The 18,374-nt window shown below is 36.4% G+C and overlaps 1 protein-coding gene across 1 annotated transcript; it reads left to right on the plus strand.

The window, feature by feature from the left end:
* The first annotated feature begins 416 nt into the window (after nt 1–416).
* LOC127089377 (FIP1[V]-like protein) lies at nt 417–11,646 on the plus strand. Its single transcript, XM_051029360.1, has 9 exons — nt 417–1,389; nt 4,037–4,287; nt 5,339–5,465; nt 5,541–5,609; nt 5,713–5,853; nt 6,003–6,104; nt 6,209–6,558; nt 7,259–8,879; nt 10,402–11,646. Exons 1-9 carry the CDS (start codon nt 565–567, stop codon nt 10,957–10,959), a joined length of 4,044 nt encoding a protein of 1,347 aa, XP_050885317.1. The 5' UTR covers nt 417–564; the 3' UTR covers nt 10,960–11,646.
* Nucleotides 11,647–18,374: the final 6,728 nt, after the last annotated feature.

The raw sequence follows: 18,374 nt of genomic DNA on the forward strand, positions 1-18,374 counted from the left end.
TCTTCTTAATTTATATTTTTTATACCATAATTATTACATTTATTAATATGTGTGAAAAATAAAAAACGACCTATAATAAAAAACGGAGAAAGTAAAAAATAATATCTAATAGTTATTACTAATTGATCTCTTTAATCTACAAGATAAAAAAATAAAGGATAATATATAATGTGTCTAAAAAAACCTAAGATAATATATAATGTGTCTAATGATAAGAGTGAAACTATATATATTTTTTCTTTCAACCAGTAATTGATTGTGCCACATAAATTATTTTTCTAAATTTATTAGGACAAATTTAGAAAATTTTAATTTTATAAAAATTAAAAATATACTTAATTAGTGTTTATCAAATAATTAACATGATAATAATAATAAGATTTGTAAATAAAATGATAATAATAAATAATAATGGTTTAACCTAAGAATGAGAGAAAAGAGAAAGGAAGAGCAGGTTAGGCCATTGAACCAGCTTCATCACTAGTTGCCGAACCTCAAAACCCTCTTCGACAAAGTACACACCAATCCCTCTCTCTGTCTTCAAAACTCACTGTTTCTCTTGCCATGGACGACGACGATGAATTCGGAGATTTATACACAGATGTTCTCCGACCTTTTGCCGCGGATTCACCCCCTTCTGCGCCTCTCCCTCATCACACTCCCCCTGCTCCTTCCTCCATCGATCTCAATCAGATCCCCCGCGCCGCCTCCCACTCGACCAACGACGCACCCGATCAAATAGATCCTCCTGACCACGGTCTAACCGCTCCAACACAAGATGAGCCGCCGCCTCTTAAGAAAGAAGAGGAATCAGCCGACAGCGTTAGGGTTCTTCTTCAACCTGCGGATAGGTCTTCCATGGAATCAAAACCAGCCTCTGCTGACGCTGCTGGCGGTGATGTTTTTGTTGAAGGTAATAATCCGATGGTTCAGGATCAGGATGATGACGTTAAATTTGACATTGAAGACGAAGATGGCGAAGATGGCGGAGGCTCAGAGCCGGTTATTCCAGGATTATCTGGCGGGGAAGGTATGGAAGAGGGCGGAGGTTACGACGGAGGCGGTGGGAACGAGGATTGGGACAGTGACAGTGATGATGATTTGCAGATTGTGTTGAATGATGACAATCACATGGCGATGGAAAATGTTGGGGTTGTGGAAGACGGGGAAGATGAAGTCGGTGGGCTAGTGAGTGTAGCTGGTGAAACTAATCAGGGTTTGGAGGAGCAAGAGTGGGGGGAAAATGCTAATGTTCCCACGGATGGTGAGAGGAAGGAAGTGGCTGAACCAGGCAAGGCAGTCCCGGGGCCTGGTGGCGTCCCTGTTGTCCCCAAAATTGGCTATGGCAGTCAACCTCATGGGTATCATCCATTTCATTCCCAGTTTAAGGTTGGTTTCTAGAAGTGGCATTTCTATAATTTATAGTAATCATTTAACCAGGGTTTTAAAAAACGGTCGCGGTGGCGTTGCAGCTTTTGCGATTTTGGTTGGTATAGGTTTCGCAACATTGATTGCGTTTGTCGCCGTGTGAATTAACCACTTGTTCTTTAATATAAAAACGGTGATAACGGTATCAGCACCTGCCAAAACCGTTTTGTCGCGTGCTTTTTCGACCGTTTTTTATAACCCTGCTTTTAATAGTATGAATATGAATGAGTTGTGTTGATTTGAAGTGTATATTCATGGCCTTGTAAGTGTTACATTTTAAATTTTAAGTTGAAACTTTATGATTTAAATTATCTGTATTTTTCTGGTGAGCCTTTGTTGTGATAAGCTGAAAAAAAGTTTGAAAAGCTAAATGAATTTGCACTGAACTGTATGATTTATGTGATGATGTAAGCCCTAAGATTGGACTAGTATTGAGGGGTTTGGGTAGTTTGCGTGATTGATTGGATTAAACCTCGTTGCTAAGTTATTCACCCAAATAAATGTATGTAATCTTTCTGATGATTTGATAATGGAACTCTGGATTTTATTTCTGGTGAGATATGAGTGATTCTATTTTGCCAATGTGATCTTCTTTTGATCGGAAAACATTATCTCTTGCATTCTGTTGAAGTTTTTTGGCGGGGCTTACTCAAATGGAAAGCATTGAGTTTATTATGTTTTTCATGTCTTAATAGCTAGTTGATACAGTCATGCACTTTCTACTTGGTTTAATGGTGTACTAGCTAAGGCCTGGTTCAAGGATCACACGAGCATGTTTTGTGGGATGTGGGTAAAGTTTTATTGGGTGTCTACACATGGGATCTTGACTGCTTTTTTAATTTGTTGTGAACAGAAGTTATATAAGGGTCCTTGGGGTGTGCCAAGTCTGTTAGAAGTGGTATTTACTAATGCTGGACAACCATTTCCCACAAAAATAAAATTTGAGTAATAAAATCATCGCTATCCCCTGGTTGATTCTTCAGTGGGATTATAAATGTGATAGAGTTAGTAGTCCCTGGTTGTTAGTAATCACCTGGCTACTCTCTGCATTTCGCAGTTCTTGTGAAGACACTGAATGTGTTTGTTTCAGATTGTTTTGTCCGTAAACAGAGAAATCACGATCTCTGATACACTGTGTACAATTTTTTTCCAAAACAAGACATCTTGTTTCTGCAAGAATCAAATTCACGTGTATAATGTTTTTTGTACCTTTTTGGAGGTAGAAGGGATAGGTGCATGACAAAGTTGATTCTAGAACTAATGTCTACCGGATTTCTTTCTATCCGACTGTTCTATCTCTTTGGCGATTCATTCTTACTCGTCCATCCGTCTTGATAATTATTCATGTTATGGATTACTCATTGCCTACTACCAGTGGCTGTGCCTCCTTGGCGACCATTATATTTAAACCCAATAAAAATTTAGTTCCACTTAAAGGTTTATTACCTCTTCAACTAGGTTATGATTCTATTTATATTTCCCATTTTTGAATTTTGAACAAAATGTAACTTTTATGTTCATCTATTCTTTATGTATCAATAAAATAGATAGATAACCTTCGTTTGGTTGAATGCTATGTTTTCCATAAATCAGAAATTACATAATTTAGTGAGTAGGGCTAGGGAGGCTAACCCATTCAAGAGGCTGGTGTGTACCACAAGCCTCAGCGAGGGCTTGCAGTAACAGTTTCAATTGAACCTAAGTTTTTTAATAGAAGTCGTTTGATTCTGCCTTGAGGGAGTGTCTTTTCTACTTTTCAGTTTTGATGGGATTAATTTTGATCTTAAGCTACTAATTTTATCTAAGAGAAGGGAGAAGTTATGTGTTCTGTGATAGTCACTGTTTCGATACTCCAAAATGGCTAAAGTATCCGACATGTATCCAACACTGATACTTGTCCGATACGTACCGGAGAAGTATCTAGCAATTGATTTTTTTTTAAAAATTATCTGATACAGTTGTGCATGATACGGCCGAAGAGAACTGATATGCGTGCGATACAAAACGGTAACAGTGCAACATACACAGATTTTTTAGCCTTTACTTTTCTATTTAAAAAAAAAGAATTAAAAAAGAAAAAAGTAACATATAAAAGGAATCAGGAGTCAAGCGATGAGGAGTCAAAACAGAATAGAAAGCTATGTTGCCTCTCGATGACGACAATGGGGGAGAGGAGACTGACATGATTAGAGTTAACTGTTGAGTATTAAAAATTAAAAAATGTTTTGCTTTTTTGATATTACGAATATGTTCTTTTTGGAGAGTAATAATGAAGTTTTTGTTATATTCATATGTGCGGAAAAGGTGTATTTGTCACTTGTTTCGATCATTTATAGTAATTGAATCATTATTAATATTTTTAGTTACGTTTCTATTTTGAGCATTTATATTTTTTTTGTTTTAAATTTAATTTTTGATTAAGTATGTTGGCCATATCATATCTTGAATTTTAAAATTTTCCTGTATATCCGTATCCCCCCCGTACCGTATCAAGTATATGGGCTTCTATAGGTGATAGTTATTTCCATGCTCTGCATATATAAATATAAGGTTATTATGGCTTTTTGAAATGGAAGAGATCTGATAATTGTTTTTTATTTTTGTCTAGTATATTAGGCCCGGTGCAACAACAGTACCTGGAGTCACTGGTGCTGCTCAAGGAGGGCCTCCTGCTCAAATTCGTCCACCTGCTAACATGATGGGTCGTGGTAGAGGAGATTGGAGACCACCTGGAATAAAAGGGACTATTGGTATGCAAAAAGGTTTCCATGCAGGTCCTGGACTACCTAGTTGGGGAAACAATGCTGCAGGGCGGGGTTTTGGTGGTGGTGGATTGGAATTCACCCTTCCTTCTCACAAGTAATATTTAATTGTGAACCTATATCTTTTGTTTTCTGAAATTTTATTAAGACACTAGGTTTCAATTGACTGTTATTAGCTGTTAATGTATGTTCAGACTAGCTTATTCTTGAGAAGTAGTATCTTTTTTGGCAGCTTCCTAAGCAAGCTTCTGAAAAAAAGAGCTGTTTTTCATAAGCTGTTAATATGCGAAGGCTTTTTTTTCCAAAATGGTAGAGTAGCAATGCAGTTTATTGTTTCAAATCCTAAAAATATGTTTAATGAATAGAAAGATGTTAGCTCCTGTATGTTTTATTTGGATCTTGGTAAGTATCTAAGCACCGACGAAATGCTGCCTTAAAAGCTAGCTATCAAGGGGGAAGAACCAAGCCATTAAATACTCCACTTAACATCCCATACTACTCGATCTGGGACTTAGACACCCCATAATACCCAAGTTCCTAATTCTATCTTAGCATTGCCTCTTAGAGCTGACGTCCTGATGGCTGCATTATGTGATGGTTTGCTCAACTTTTCTGATTAGTCCCTCTGTAGGTAACACCTTTTCTGAGATGCTGGCAACTAGCTCTAACACCAATTCAATAAGTATCTAAATCCTTAAGGAACCCTCATTTAAAAGCTAGCTATCAAAGGGACTAAAATAATGAAGTTGATGCGAGTGGTAGCCTACAACTCCTCCCTATAAGATATTAATTATTGGTTTGTTATCACTTTCCATTGATATGATTATGTACTTTTTTTGTTGATTTATTGCCCTGATTGTATACAAATTAAACTGCACACTCCTGTACTTTACTAATGCATCCATGTGCTTTCTTTTGCCTGACCATTTTTCTGACAAATATCTTAGTGATTAGCGAACAACAATCTTTGATATTTGAAGCTTGCATTACATGCACAAATCTATCAGTTAGAATTTTGTTGCAATTGCACATCTCTGATGTTGTGCAGGATAGTATCATTTCCATTGTTTTAATATCTCTGTTGATGTATAACTAAATCTCAGTCGTGTCACCTGGTTGATGCTTATATAACCATCATTTGTTTTCAGGACTATATTTGACGTCGATATTGAGAGTTTTGAGGAGAAACCATGGAAATATCCGAATGTTGATGTATCTGATTTTTTCAACTTTGGTTTGAATGATGAGAGCTGGAAAGATTATTGTAAACAGCTGGTAAAATTATTAAACAAATTTCAATATTCTCCGCAAATTTAGTGTAGACTGAAACCTTTGTATGTGACTTTTTAGGAGCAACTACGCCTGGAGTCTACAATGCAAAGCAAGATCCGTGTTTACGAGAGTGGTCGAACAGAGCATGTAAATGATCTGTTTTCATTTTTAAATTTGTTCTGTATTTTACTGTGGTGTTTTGTTGATTTTTTATTTTATTAAATTAACCATCTACTTAATTTCACTTCAGGATTATGATCCAGATTTGCCCCCCGAATTGGCTGCAGCTGCTGGTTTACACGACGGTCCTGTTGAAAATGCTAATTCTTTGAAATCCGATGTGGGACAAAGTGATGTTATGAAAGGTTCTGGACGCATGCGGCTGCCAATAGTATGTATTTGCTGAAATACTTTGCATTTTACATAAAATTATCTGTTTACTTCTTGGCCTGCATCAATATTATACTATAACATGTTTGTTGTAAATATTGTCTTTTTCTAATTCTGTTTCCATACTCGAATCAATTTATTTCCTACCAGCCAACTGGTAGGGCAATACAGGTGGAAGGTGGCTATGGTGAACGTCTTCCTTCCATTGATACCCGCCCTCCTCGAATGCGTGATTCAGATGCAATCATTGAGGTATTTGATGATTTTTTCACATCAGGCTTATGTGATCATGTGATAAGCCTTTTTATGGTACATCCTGCATTTGCAATGTGTAAATGACAATTTTTTGTGAACAGATTATTTTGCAGGGTACTGAAGATGATGAGTCCTCTGTCGGAATAGATGTCCAAGATCAATCAGATGATGGAGAACCCCAGAGAGAGAGTTTTATAGAAGACCATGTAGATGGAAATGAAATTCCAAGTTTAGATCCTGAGTACTCTGATGGTATTGCACAGGATTATAACCGACAAAAGAAAGAGCTTGCAGGAAGAACAATGCCATTTGTGAATTCTGTTTCTTCTAATGTACCTAATGAAGATGAAGATTTGTTGGTCTCACAGGACGAGCCAATCGAATACTCTGGTTCAAGGGGCCAAAATCCTAGGTCTTATGGTGGCAATTTTAGCTCTTCTCGTGAGGAAAGGTATCAGATAGTCTATATTTACCCTAAAAGAGGAATTTTACCCTCTATCTGCATGTTTTGGTTTTCATCTCTGCGGTGCTTTATTGTTCTATCATTTTCGTGTCATTAGATAGTTATTGAGAAATCAGCAAATGTGGAAAGTCAAATCCTCAGAAATGTATCCAACTGTGGGTCTTTGCAACAATTAAAGTTTGTATTCCCATGTAACTTAAACTAACTGATATTTAAATATCTGTATTAACTGATTCATTCATGTTAGGTTGTTGCAGTTGGACGTAATTTTCTAAACCAGCACAGCTTGATTATGACTGACAATAAGCTACAATGATGTGACTGAAATAATTTACCATGTTATTGAACAGTCAAATTAGTTGTTAGAGAAACTAAATTTAAGCTTGATGTAGATCATATGAAATGTAAACATAAAGATTTTAACAATTTATAGCCAGTGAAAAGTCAACAATGTATAAGTAAACTGTTTTTCTTGAATCGGATTTATATAAAAAATAAAAAGAATTGTTAGTTACTTAGATACATTTTTTTCTGCATATAGGAAATTCCTCAGGCGAACTCTTGTGATGTTTTTTTCTCTTCCAAATGTTCATTTTTTTGACAGTTATTTTATTGCATTTTCATTCATCCTTTTTTGTTAATCATCTGCAATTTATGATTAACATCTTTGCTTTTTTTGTATTTGCAGGAAAATGCAAAAAAGAGTGCGTAGTCAATCTCCTATTAGTCATACTCGAAAACAGGATACTGATAACAATAAAAAAGAAGATTCAGTTGAGAGCATGGAAGACAAAAATAGCACACTTTTGCCATCTCCTGTCATTAAGGATGTAAAGGAGTCCACTTTGGAGAACAAAGATACTGAACTTGAGGATACTGGGACCGCTGATGGAAGTCCCAGATTGGGAAAGGAAGAGACTGATTTAAGTACAGTAGACAAAGTAGATGTCCTCAAGGATGGGATAGAAAAGAAACAGAATTTGACAGCTCAAGTTGAGCAACCTTTGCCTGACGAAAGTGATGATTGGGAGGATTTGAAAGCTGCCAGAAGCAGCGACAACAGCAAAGCAAGATCAGCAAGTAGCAGAGATAATCAGAAGCGGCGCGAGGGTCTTGAGGAAGAAGTAGTTCAGGATCCACGATCAACACATCTAGCAAGCATCAGACAACACACAGATGAAAATGAGCAGGGTTTCTATAGAAAAGAGCATGATGGAAAGCAAGAGCCCGAAAGAAATCGCATGGTACTTAGAGGTAAAGAGGGATCATACCCTCACAAGGACCGGCATCGTAACTCGGTCCATCAATTGCATACAAATACTGACGGATTTGATAGGCAAAAAGATAGGGACAGTTCTGACATGGATTGGGCAAGGAGAGATGACGATGTCTATAGCAGAAAAGTTAGAACTAATGAACCTAGAAAGAGGGATAGGGCTAAGGTTCGAGAAAATGAAAGAAGCGACAAAGAAGATAGCCTTTATTCTAAAAAACAGTTTGATAATGGTAGCTACAGGATCCCTTATGAAAAAGATGTTGGGTCAAGAGACTCAAGACACAAGGAAAGAGATGAGGGCATGAGGGTTAGGTATGAAGCTGCGGAGGATTACCATATCAAGAGGAGGAAGGATGAGGAATATCTTAGGAGGGAACATATTGACAGAGAAGAAATTCCACATGGCTACAGAGAAAATGCTAGTCGGCGCAGGCGAGAAAGAGATGAAGTACTGGATCAACGTAAGAGAGATGACCTACAAAGAACTAGAGATTACCCTGATGATCAATATATCACTAGGCAGAAAGATGATGCCTGGCTATTGAGGGAGAGGGGTGATAGGCAAAGAGATAGGGAGGAGTGGCATCGTTTGAAACAGTCCCATGATGGACCCATACTCAAGCGTGAAAGAGAAGAAGGGCGGAGTTCTGGAAGAAGTGTACGAGGAGCTGAAGAAAAAGCATGGGTTGGCCATGGTAGTGCTAAAGATGAACACCAATCTAGAGAAGCAGTGCGACACAGTGACCAACTGAAGAGAAGGGATCGAATTCAGGAAGAAAGTTCTCATCTTAAGGGGCGGGATGATACTTACTCCCGTGTGAATCAATTTACTGCTGATGAAAGACGATCTAGGCAGGAGAGGTCAAGTAGCCGTAGTGATCGCGTTACTAATAATTCAGATAGCCAAAGACTTCACGAGAGGAAACATAAAGAGGTCTCAAGGAAAAGCAAAGAGCGTGATATTAGTGACCTTAATAGTTTAGGAATGTCCAAGAAAAGTCTAGAAAATCCAAATGGTCCATCAAATGAGAAGGTATGCATTACAGTAGCATGTAAAATCTGAAACTCTATCTGGAGAGTTAAATACTTACATGAAAATAAGCATTATCCTTGTGTGCATCCTAGAATCAATCTTGAAGGTTGGGAGTTATGGTGAGCTGGCAATTTAGTTCCTGGTAATATTTGAATTGTTGGTTCAGGCCACATTGTGTATGGGCAAGGCCGGCTTGATTGCAATTAACTAACTAGCTTTTGAATTGCAATTAGTCCTGTTCACCTAACTTCTTGGGAAGAGGCAGTAATTAGAATATGTGCCCTTTTGAGGCATAGTTTTGTTCTGTTAGGTTCACCAAATTTTAAGACTCAACATGTGAAAAGTAGGTGGATGGTTTTGAAACAAAATGTGCAATGAGGATAAATCCATCATTGTTAATAAGAATTTTTAAGATACTGCATTATGGGAGTCATTCTTAAGTATATTATTCACTAAAAATATTTGGTATTCTTTTGTTTTAGTAGTCGATTGCCTAACACGACCCTCACTTTTCTCCGTACTTTGGATTATGGGATATATCATCGATGTGATTGGAAGAAACCTTGTAATTATGGTAATGTGATTTTTTTGGGTCTCAGCATAATCCGGTTATAGATAAGCTTGTGGACCTCTTGCTTATCATTTTTGGTATTGGTTGCCGGGCCTGAACAAAAGAGGATTGTGTTGAGCAACTGGGGCATAAAACTGTCAATTTTTGACATTTATAATGATTCAGTTGTCTTGATTCAAGATTGTTACCTGCCAGTAATGCACTTGGGAGATGTCATCAAAATGATCCTGTTCTTTATTGATATATTGAAAATATAATCATTTTATAAGAATCTAATGATATCATTTGACCCATGTAGCTTCGCCTGATTGGATACTGCCTAGATTTTGATTTCTTGCCTTCAATTGGACCCAAGAATCATTAGTTTCCCTGGTGTTTCATTGTGCTTGACTGATGTGTTAATATTCTTAGGAGGGTCCTGTTAGGATATAGAATAAAGTGTAATTAGAGTAGTTAAGAGTTGCTAGAAAAGTTGGTTGCTAGAGGAATATTTGTACAAGTTGGAGAATACAAGATGAGAGATCACTATTCAGTTTTGTAAACATTATGAATAGAGCAGTGGCTCTGTTTTGAGGAGAGTTTTCTTTCATATTCTTTCCTCTTTTCTTAATAGAAGAGTTCTTTCTGTTAAAAGTAAAAACCAACTAACCTTGTATTGTCTTATTTCTACAATATTCCACTAACCAACTAACTTCTCTAACAACTCATTACTACTTTAACTACTCCAAGTACCCTTTATTCTATATCCTAACAAGACCTTGAGATTTGTTCACATGGGTATTTTTTGTTTTTGTTTTTAAACTAGTTGGTTTTATGATTGACAAGTAAGCTTGTAACTGTATCACATTCAAGATTTGTCCTGCTTGCAATTTCTCAAACTCTTGCTGATGTTAGAAAGTAATTGTAGATATATGATATTGTTTTCTATAATAGCTAGTTTCTATTGTGAAGGGCTCCAAAGGATTTGGTGATCAAGAACGTGCCGGGCATGATATTCAAGGGCATCGCCTATCCAGGAAACACCAGGACGGCATTTCCTCTGATGATGAACAGCAAGATTCTTACAGAGGACGTTCGAAACTGGAGCGCTGGACAAGCCATAAAGAAAGAGATTTCAGTATCAACAAGTCATCTTCTTCCTTGAAGTTCAAAGACATCGACAAAGATAATAATGGCAGGTCTTCTGAAGTTGGGAAACCTGTGGATGAATCTGCTAAAACAGTCGATGACGATAACCAACAACTCTTGATGGCTGAAGCAAGGGATTCTGTAGACATGGAAAGCAGGGATGGCGATTCCAAGGAATCTGGGGATCAGCATCTGGACACAGTTGAGAGGCTGAAGAAACGAAGTGAGCGGTTCAAGCTCCCAATGCCAAGTGAAAAAGAAGCCCAGGTTATAAAGAAGCTAGAGAGTGAACCTCTGCCTTCTACCAAAACTGAAAATCCCGTGGAGTCGGAGGTCAAACAAGAGCGACCTGCCAGAAAAAGGAGATGGATCAGTAACTAAATGAAATCTGGTGCCCTAGTTTAATGACGGAAAATCTGATATAGTCTAGCCTTGGGAAAATTCGACTTCGCCTGATGCTTTAAAAATCTAGAACTAGAATCCTTGCAAGCCAGCCATTTTATGTTGAAAATGGCATCTGTAGGGTTATTGTGCTTCAATTATGTCTTATTGTAACTACAGTACCTATAAATTTATTGTACACTGTATATACACGTAAAATGTAAAACATTAACTGGTTATTACAGGTGACACATATTTTGGGTGTCAAAATGTAGCTCTTACCTGGATGATATGGGTTATGAGAAGCAGCATTGTGTGGTGATGCCACCAAGGCTAGAAACCATTGTCATGGTAATGGCTTTGCTGGTGGTGGGTGAGACATTGATCCAGATACTATCACCTTCCTCAAGTTCTTTGTAAACAAGAAGCATCTTGAAGGGCGATGATCCAAAGAAATGCCGCTTGTTCCTAGTGAGTTAATTTTGATGGAATTACAGATTCCATGGATTACTTTACTTTGTTGTAGATTACAAGCAAGTACTGATTAATCGTATTTTCTATATCTTTATTTTTGACTTATGCGGGAATCATGAAACTGAAGTGATGAGCCTTTGTTGTATCTAGATATCAAATGACATGTAGTTAGGTTAGGAATTGCTAAATTAATAAATGAAGTTTGAGACATAATTTTTACTTTTTTTTTTTACCATTTTCAAGTCTTTCTTTGGCTTCTATTATCATTTTGTCTAGATATTACAGTTAACTAAAGTTAAATAAATAAAATTAATCAACTTGATGTGGTATAAGTCAAACGTACTTCTGTCTTTTAAACATTTAACAGGGATTTTGTCAAGATCAATTCTAAGTAAATTTCAGCTGAAGATTTTTTAAGTTTACCAAAGATATAAAATACACTTGCAATGCAAGTGAAGAAGATTATGTTTTTTGATAACAAAGAAGAGTATCTAATTTTCTTTAAATGATATATGTATATATAATAATAACAATTTTCTTTTCTTTCAGTCTTACATTAAAATTATCAGAATTTTTTACTAAATTAACTCTGATTTCAATTTGTTTCCTCCAAACTACCCCACTTTTAGGAGGAGGCGTCAATCCAATTGGCGTCTTCTCTTAAAATTAGAGAGGTGCCAATTGGATTGGCTAGGGCACATGGTGCAACCAATTCAATTGACGTCCATGTGTATGAGTTAAAGAGAGGTGCCAATTGGATTGACATTTCAGTTTATTTTGTATTTTTTTTTCAAAAGACAGTCTACGTGATACATAGTTTCGAAATCAGACCAATTCATATTAATATAAATTCCCGTTTACACAAAAAAGACTAATGTTGATGACCAGGATCACCTAACCGACCTCTGGTTCCGTATTCCCTAGCTACCCGAACCCGTGGCCCTAACCCACGTTGATGATTCACCACTGGTGTTTGATCATCTGAGGGCCCAGGAACATCACTACCAACTGCAGGAGATTGCCTGTTGAAATAGTCAGACAAATCAGCGTAGTCTTGAGTATGCATCGAAGGTGTTCCGTCATAGTTGAGTTCATACCCATGCCAGAGTAGTTGGGTTGTGTTTGACTTGTTGGTGGGCGATCGGGATGATTGAAGGGAGACATTGGTGTGAATGATGTGTCGAGGAAAGCTTGGAAAAATTATTGTGGTGTTTGGTAGAGATAGGGTTGTTAAAGCTTTCAATTTTGTGATGTTTGGGCTTCTTGGCTATGGTAGGAGGAGGGACTGCTGATGTTAAATGATCGTTGAGTGTTATGGCCAAGGCGGCTTTGGTATGATGATGTGTTGGGTGCGAAGCGATGTTGGGTCTCTGGTTGATGATCTATTTGCTGGTGGTGATACGGGGTGTGCTCTTGGTATTGTGGTTGGGTGTATGACATGTTAAGGTTGTATGTTTGTGTGTTTGTGGAAAGGAAATTTTGACGGATAGGGGGTTGTGTGTAGTCGGTTTGACAATGTTGTTGGGGATTAGATGTTGAGGCGTCTGGTGTGTAAGTTTGTAGGCGTGGGTCGTATAGGTACATATCCTCGGCGATGAACTCAAAACCAACCGATATATACCAAGCCATATAAATACGACTTGATTTTTCTTCATTTGTCATCACTGCGTCAGTTAAGACATGGTCATGGAGGTGCTTCCATTTGCGACACTCAGATCTAGCGAAGCTTTGCCATGGGTTGAAGTTCCATTGGTCGTTAACTTTGCGCAGATGACATTCTCCTTGGTTTGCTGGGGGATCTGGGATGTGTTGAAGCATACCGAACTACAATTTTACACGATCACTGTTGTGCATCTCCACAGTTATGAATCTTATGATCGGTGTGCATGCAGTCCACACAGACGCGTCTTCTTCGTTGATTTCATGGTCATGATCCAAATTTAGGTATGGATTTCAAATGAACTGAAATGTGAACGTATGTTAGATTATAAACTTGGTAGAAGAAATTAACAAATTATTACGAAATAATTAGGTTATTATCCATACATCTGTCGGTCGAAGGTGATCCAAGAGATTGCGATACTGGGTAATACAGTGTCTAGGACATCTGTTATAACTCATACCACGTGCCGACCATCTGCACCATAAAGGTAAAAATATTAGTTAGAGATAATAATCCATATGAAGGTGACATAGTTTGACACAACGACGAGATGCTACTAATGGAGGAATACTGACCTCCATATGAAGGTGACATAGTTTGGCACAACGACGAGATGCGTAGAAAGAAAAAAGGACGACCAAACAACACACATATCAGAACAAAAATGGATACGACAGATAAAATGATAAGACTATGTAGTATCTGTTGTCAACCAGGACACAATAAGAACAACTGTCCCAATCGAGGAGCATCATCTGAGTCATAATCTTTTTGTAACATTGGATTTTTATAACCTTCAATTTATATATATCATTAAGTTTTTGTTACAACAAGGTTCACAACAAACATCACTACAACATAAGAAAACTGAAAACTGAATATTTCTAACTGATTACAACAATCAAAGTGATGTCATCTCGTCCAAACATCATTTTCCTAGCATCCTTATCAGTTTTCGTTCACACCCAACCAAATATACTATCGAGTCTCTCAATACTTCTAATTTTCCCCTTCTGATATTTTTCCATCTAACTAACGAACCAACTTTCTCTTCAGTTGATCGAAAGTAGTGTTGTTCCAGAAGAGCACCAACATCTGAGGGTTGTCTCTCGAATAAATCACTTTTCCATAGCGGCGACGAACACCAAACATGTTTGCAAAATGATGAAATGAGATGTGGAAAAATGATTCACACAACACCTCTATTTATAAAAAAAAATTGCACTTTACACTGAGGCGCCAAACCAATTGGCGTCTCCTCTCTAATTTTAAGAGGAGACGCCAATTGGATTGGCGTCTCCTCCTAAAAGTGGGGTAGTTTGAGATTTTTTTTGAAATCAGGGTTATTTTGGGATTTTTTTTTTGAAAATTAGGGCGTATTTGGGTAAAAAATTCAAATGACCATGACTTGAAATTTATTGCATTAAAAATAGGGAGCTTTTTATTCCACTATAAGTGGTGGAAAACCACCTTAAGAAAATGCAAAAATGTCCCTTAGATTCTGTAAATGTATTTTTGGGCGCACCATTTTTTTTACCATACTACATCTTAACTGAGTCTCATCCCATATTTGACATAAAATTTAGTTTAGAGATGCATCTCCGAATTCACCCTATACATAGAATGTATTTTTTTTTACCGAAATACCTCATTTAAACATAAATTGAATCAGAGATGCATCTCTGTGAACACTTTGAAATGCATTTCTATTTTCACACCAGACAATAAATTTTAACTTTATTTTAGAGATACACCAATGTAATCGATGATGAATTATAGCTATACTATAATATTAATTTTATATAAATTAAACCACTCTTATCAAATAATATGAAAATGTCATATATAAATGAAAAAATACGGAATACATAATGAAGTCAAAATAAATTATAAACGATAATAGTGTTTCTAATATAAATATTATACACTACTGCGTATTTCAAACTTAGCCCCCCTCTCCTATGTCGCCTTTTATACTATAATATCGTTCATTCCTTATCAAGGATGACATCTACAATGTCCCTCGCCTCATAGCCTTCTTAAAAGACTCCTCTGTCTATACCCGCACGCGCCATATTCATGATATGTTGACATCTAAGCAACACATCAATAATATGACCTGCCATAGCCTTATCCTCATATAGTAGTATCTTTTGATGAACTGACCTAGATGAATCATCCGGAGCATCCAGTGTTATATAAGGGTGCGTCACACTAAAATACCAATGGATGTATCCTTATGCATCATTCTACTCGTTAGAATATATGGTATCACGTGCCGCATTCAATACCAAATGATTAAGGTGACCATCATACATGATACCTACATCTTTGCATGTCATAATGGAAGGAGAAGACTAAAAAAGATCTCTGGAAATAAACTGCATGTAGCCGAACTATCGTATGACGCGTTTAGACAAATGTGGAAACATCAAACTTGATCCGTAAGCCAACCATCTAGAGTAGAAGGTTATGCCGTCCAAGGGACGTGTCTCAAGGTGATCCACGCACACCTAGAATTCTATATCCTCTATGTAGCATCCTAGTTTTGTCTGAATGACTTTTAATTTTTCAAAAAAATATATAATATTATGTTAATTTTATTGCATTTTATTCTCTTAAAAAGTTATAAAAAATAATAATAATTGTTTTAGTCTTTTAATTTGATCTCCATTTATAATTTTTTTTAAAAAATATTTCATTTTATAAAATAAAAATAAAAAAGTTTAAAAAATGTATTTTTTACTATATTTAACTTTATCTTAATAAATAAAAAAAGAAAAGAAAAATATTTTACTTTTATTTATAAAATCATTGACATTAATTTAGAGTTAAATGTATTTAATACCAATTTTGATTTTCTTTTTTGATCACACTCTAACCTTAATTTTGAGTGTAAATTAGAAAAATATCATACTAGTAAAAGAGAGGAGTTGTGAGAGAACACATAAGATAAAGGGAGGTGCATGAACATTAGCACAATAACAATCAATATTTTTTATTTTCATCATCTTTCTCATCATGAAAGCCTTCACCACCATCTAGGGATGGTAAAACGAGCCAGGCCCGCCAGGTCAGCCTGTCCATCCGCCAAAATATAGTGAATTGGGTTGAGATTTTATGCCCGCCTACCCGTTCAATCCGCCATCCTTAAGCCCGTTCCGCCTTAAATCCACAAAAAAAGGGTAGGTTGACCTGCCAACCTAGTTATCAAACACTCAAAATATTTATTTTAGTTGGTTGAAGGTTAACTCTTGTTGATTGTTCTATTTTATATATTTATTTGTGAGTATATGAAATATTTTTTAAAATAAAATTTGTTAAAAAAACACTTTATAAAAACTATTCTAAAAAAAAATGAAAAATCTAATTTAAATGTAAAAATAAGCCTATTAATTTATTAAATAAATAAAAATAAAATTAAAAAAATAAGAAGGCAAACCCGTCGCCAGCCAACTTGACATCTTGGCGAGGTGGACTAGATTTTTAAATCCAATTTCATTTGAAGATATGCTCGTCCCGCCCATTTTTTGACGGACTTAAGACAGGGAGGACGACCCGAATTGCCATCTCTACCACCATCAATCTCTTTCTCTAAAAACATAACAACACCGCACCATAAACAATCAATCAACAACCTCATCATTTTACAACACCAAACAACACCATAAAAAGTAGAAAAAGAAACATAACAAAAAAAGAGATAAAAAGAAAATCTAAAATTGAAACCATAAAATAGAGAACCACAGTGCTCCATTTCCCGACTGATAAACCACGTCGGAACCACCATCACTCGTCCTGCCTTCGCCGCCCGAAACAAGTGCCACATACACTGCACGTCATCCCTCCATAAATCACATCAACCACCATGCTTTCCTCCACCAACCACTGCAAACTCGTGCTTCCACGAGACCGTCAGAAAATTGCGCCTTCGTTCGCCATCGCGAAAAACCTCCGATGCAACCACCCTCCCTTCCTCATCGCCATTGCAGCCGTGCGTCTTCATTCCCCACTAGGAAAGTACAACAACCGAGCCACTCGTTTTGATTTTCGGTTTGAAAAGTCAATAACACAACACGTTTGTTGCTATTCTTCCACAAATTTTATGCTTAATTTTTATTTTATTTGTTATTCATTTTCACGTGACTGTGTGAATTTTTGTACTCAAATAATCTACTTTTTCAAAAAATTCCTAAAATAACCCACTTTTTAGATTAATTTCCAAACTATCACACTTTAAAAAAAAACGTTAAGACGTATGTGCTAGATGAATTGGTGCATACCCTTAATTTTAAAGAGGGGTCACCAATTGAATTGGCTACAACACATGGTGCTGCCAATCCAATTGGCGCCCATGTATAAAAAACGAGAGGAGGCGCCAATTGGTCTGACGCCTCCGTTTATTGTATATTTTTTTTGTATAAATAGAGGTGTTGTGTGATTCATTTTTCCACATCTCTTTTCATTATATTGCAAACATGGTTCGTCTTCGTCGCCGCTATGGAAAAATGATTTATTCAAGAGACAAGCCTCCGATGGAGATGCTCTTCTGGAACATCCGTCGTTTCGAGCAACTAAAGAGGGGGTCGACTCTTCGGTTAGACATAAAAATATATGAAGGCGAAAAAATTAGAAGTATTGAGAGGCTTGATGTCGTACATGGATGGGTGTGAGTGAAAAATGATAAGGGTGCTAGGAAAGTGATGTTTGGACCAAATGATATCAGTTTGATTGTTGTAATTAGTTAGAAATGTTGTTTTTAAATATGGGTAATGCTAACTTATGCCCTAGGGGCACAAGATAAGACACACACTTGTAGAAAGTTTGTATTGAAAAAATCAATTATAAAATTAATTTTATACATTTATTAAAATCAATACACAATTTCCAACACAAAATTACTTTATTTAGTTTTTATCTTGTGCCCCTAGGGCACAAGTTATCATTACCCTTTAAATATTGTGGTTAAGTATTTTTTTTTATCTATTTTGATATCTATTATTTGTGTTGTTTATTCAGACCTGTTCGGTTTTGAGTGTGTTTAAGTTGGAGTGATGTTTGTTGTTAACCTTGTTGTAGCAAAAAGTTATTAATATATCAAAATCAAAAGTTACAAAAATTGAAAGGAGGTACTAAATTATGATGCATAGGTTGCTCTGAGATTGGAACATTTCTTTTTATTGTGTCCGGCTTGACGACCTATACTATATAATCTTATCATTTTATCAGTCACATCCATTTCTATTCTAATACGCGTGTTGTTTGACCGTCATTTTTT

Source organism: Lathyrus oleraceus, chromosome 1, assembly GCF_024323335.1.
Source record: "Lathyrus oleraceus cultivar Zhongwan6 chromosome 1, CAAS_Psat_ZW6_1.0, whole genome shotgun sequence".
Taxonomy (NCBI): domain Eukaryota; kingdom Viridiplantae; phylum Streptophyta; class Magnoliopsida; order Fabales; family Fabaceae; genus Lathyrus; species Lathyrus oleraceus.

What these genes read in the sequence shown, in the direction of transcription:
- LOC127089377 (XM_051029360.1), top strand. Translation starts at nt 565, where the DNA reads ATGGACGACGACGATGAATTCGGAGATTTATACACAGATGTTCTCCGA. An exon ending in AAGATTATTGTAAACAGCTG is followed by an intron (nt 5,466 to 5,540) that starts GTAAAATTATTA and finishes GTGACTTTTTAG; the next exon opens with GAGCAACTACGCCTGGAGTC. An exon ending in AGCTCTTCTCGTGAGGAAAG is followed by an intron (nt 6,559 to 7,258) that starts GTATCAGATAGT and finishes TTGTATTTGCAG; the next exon opens with GAAAATGCAAAAAAGAGTGC.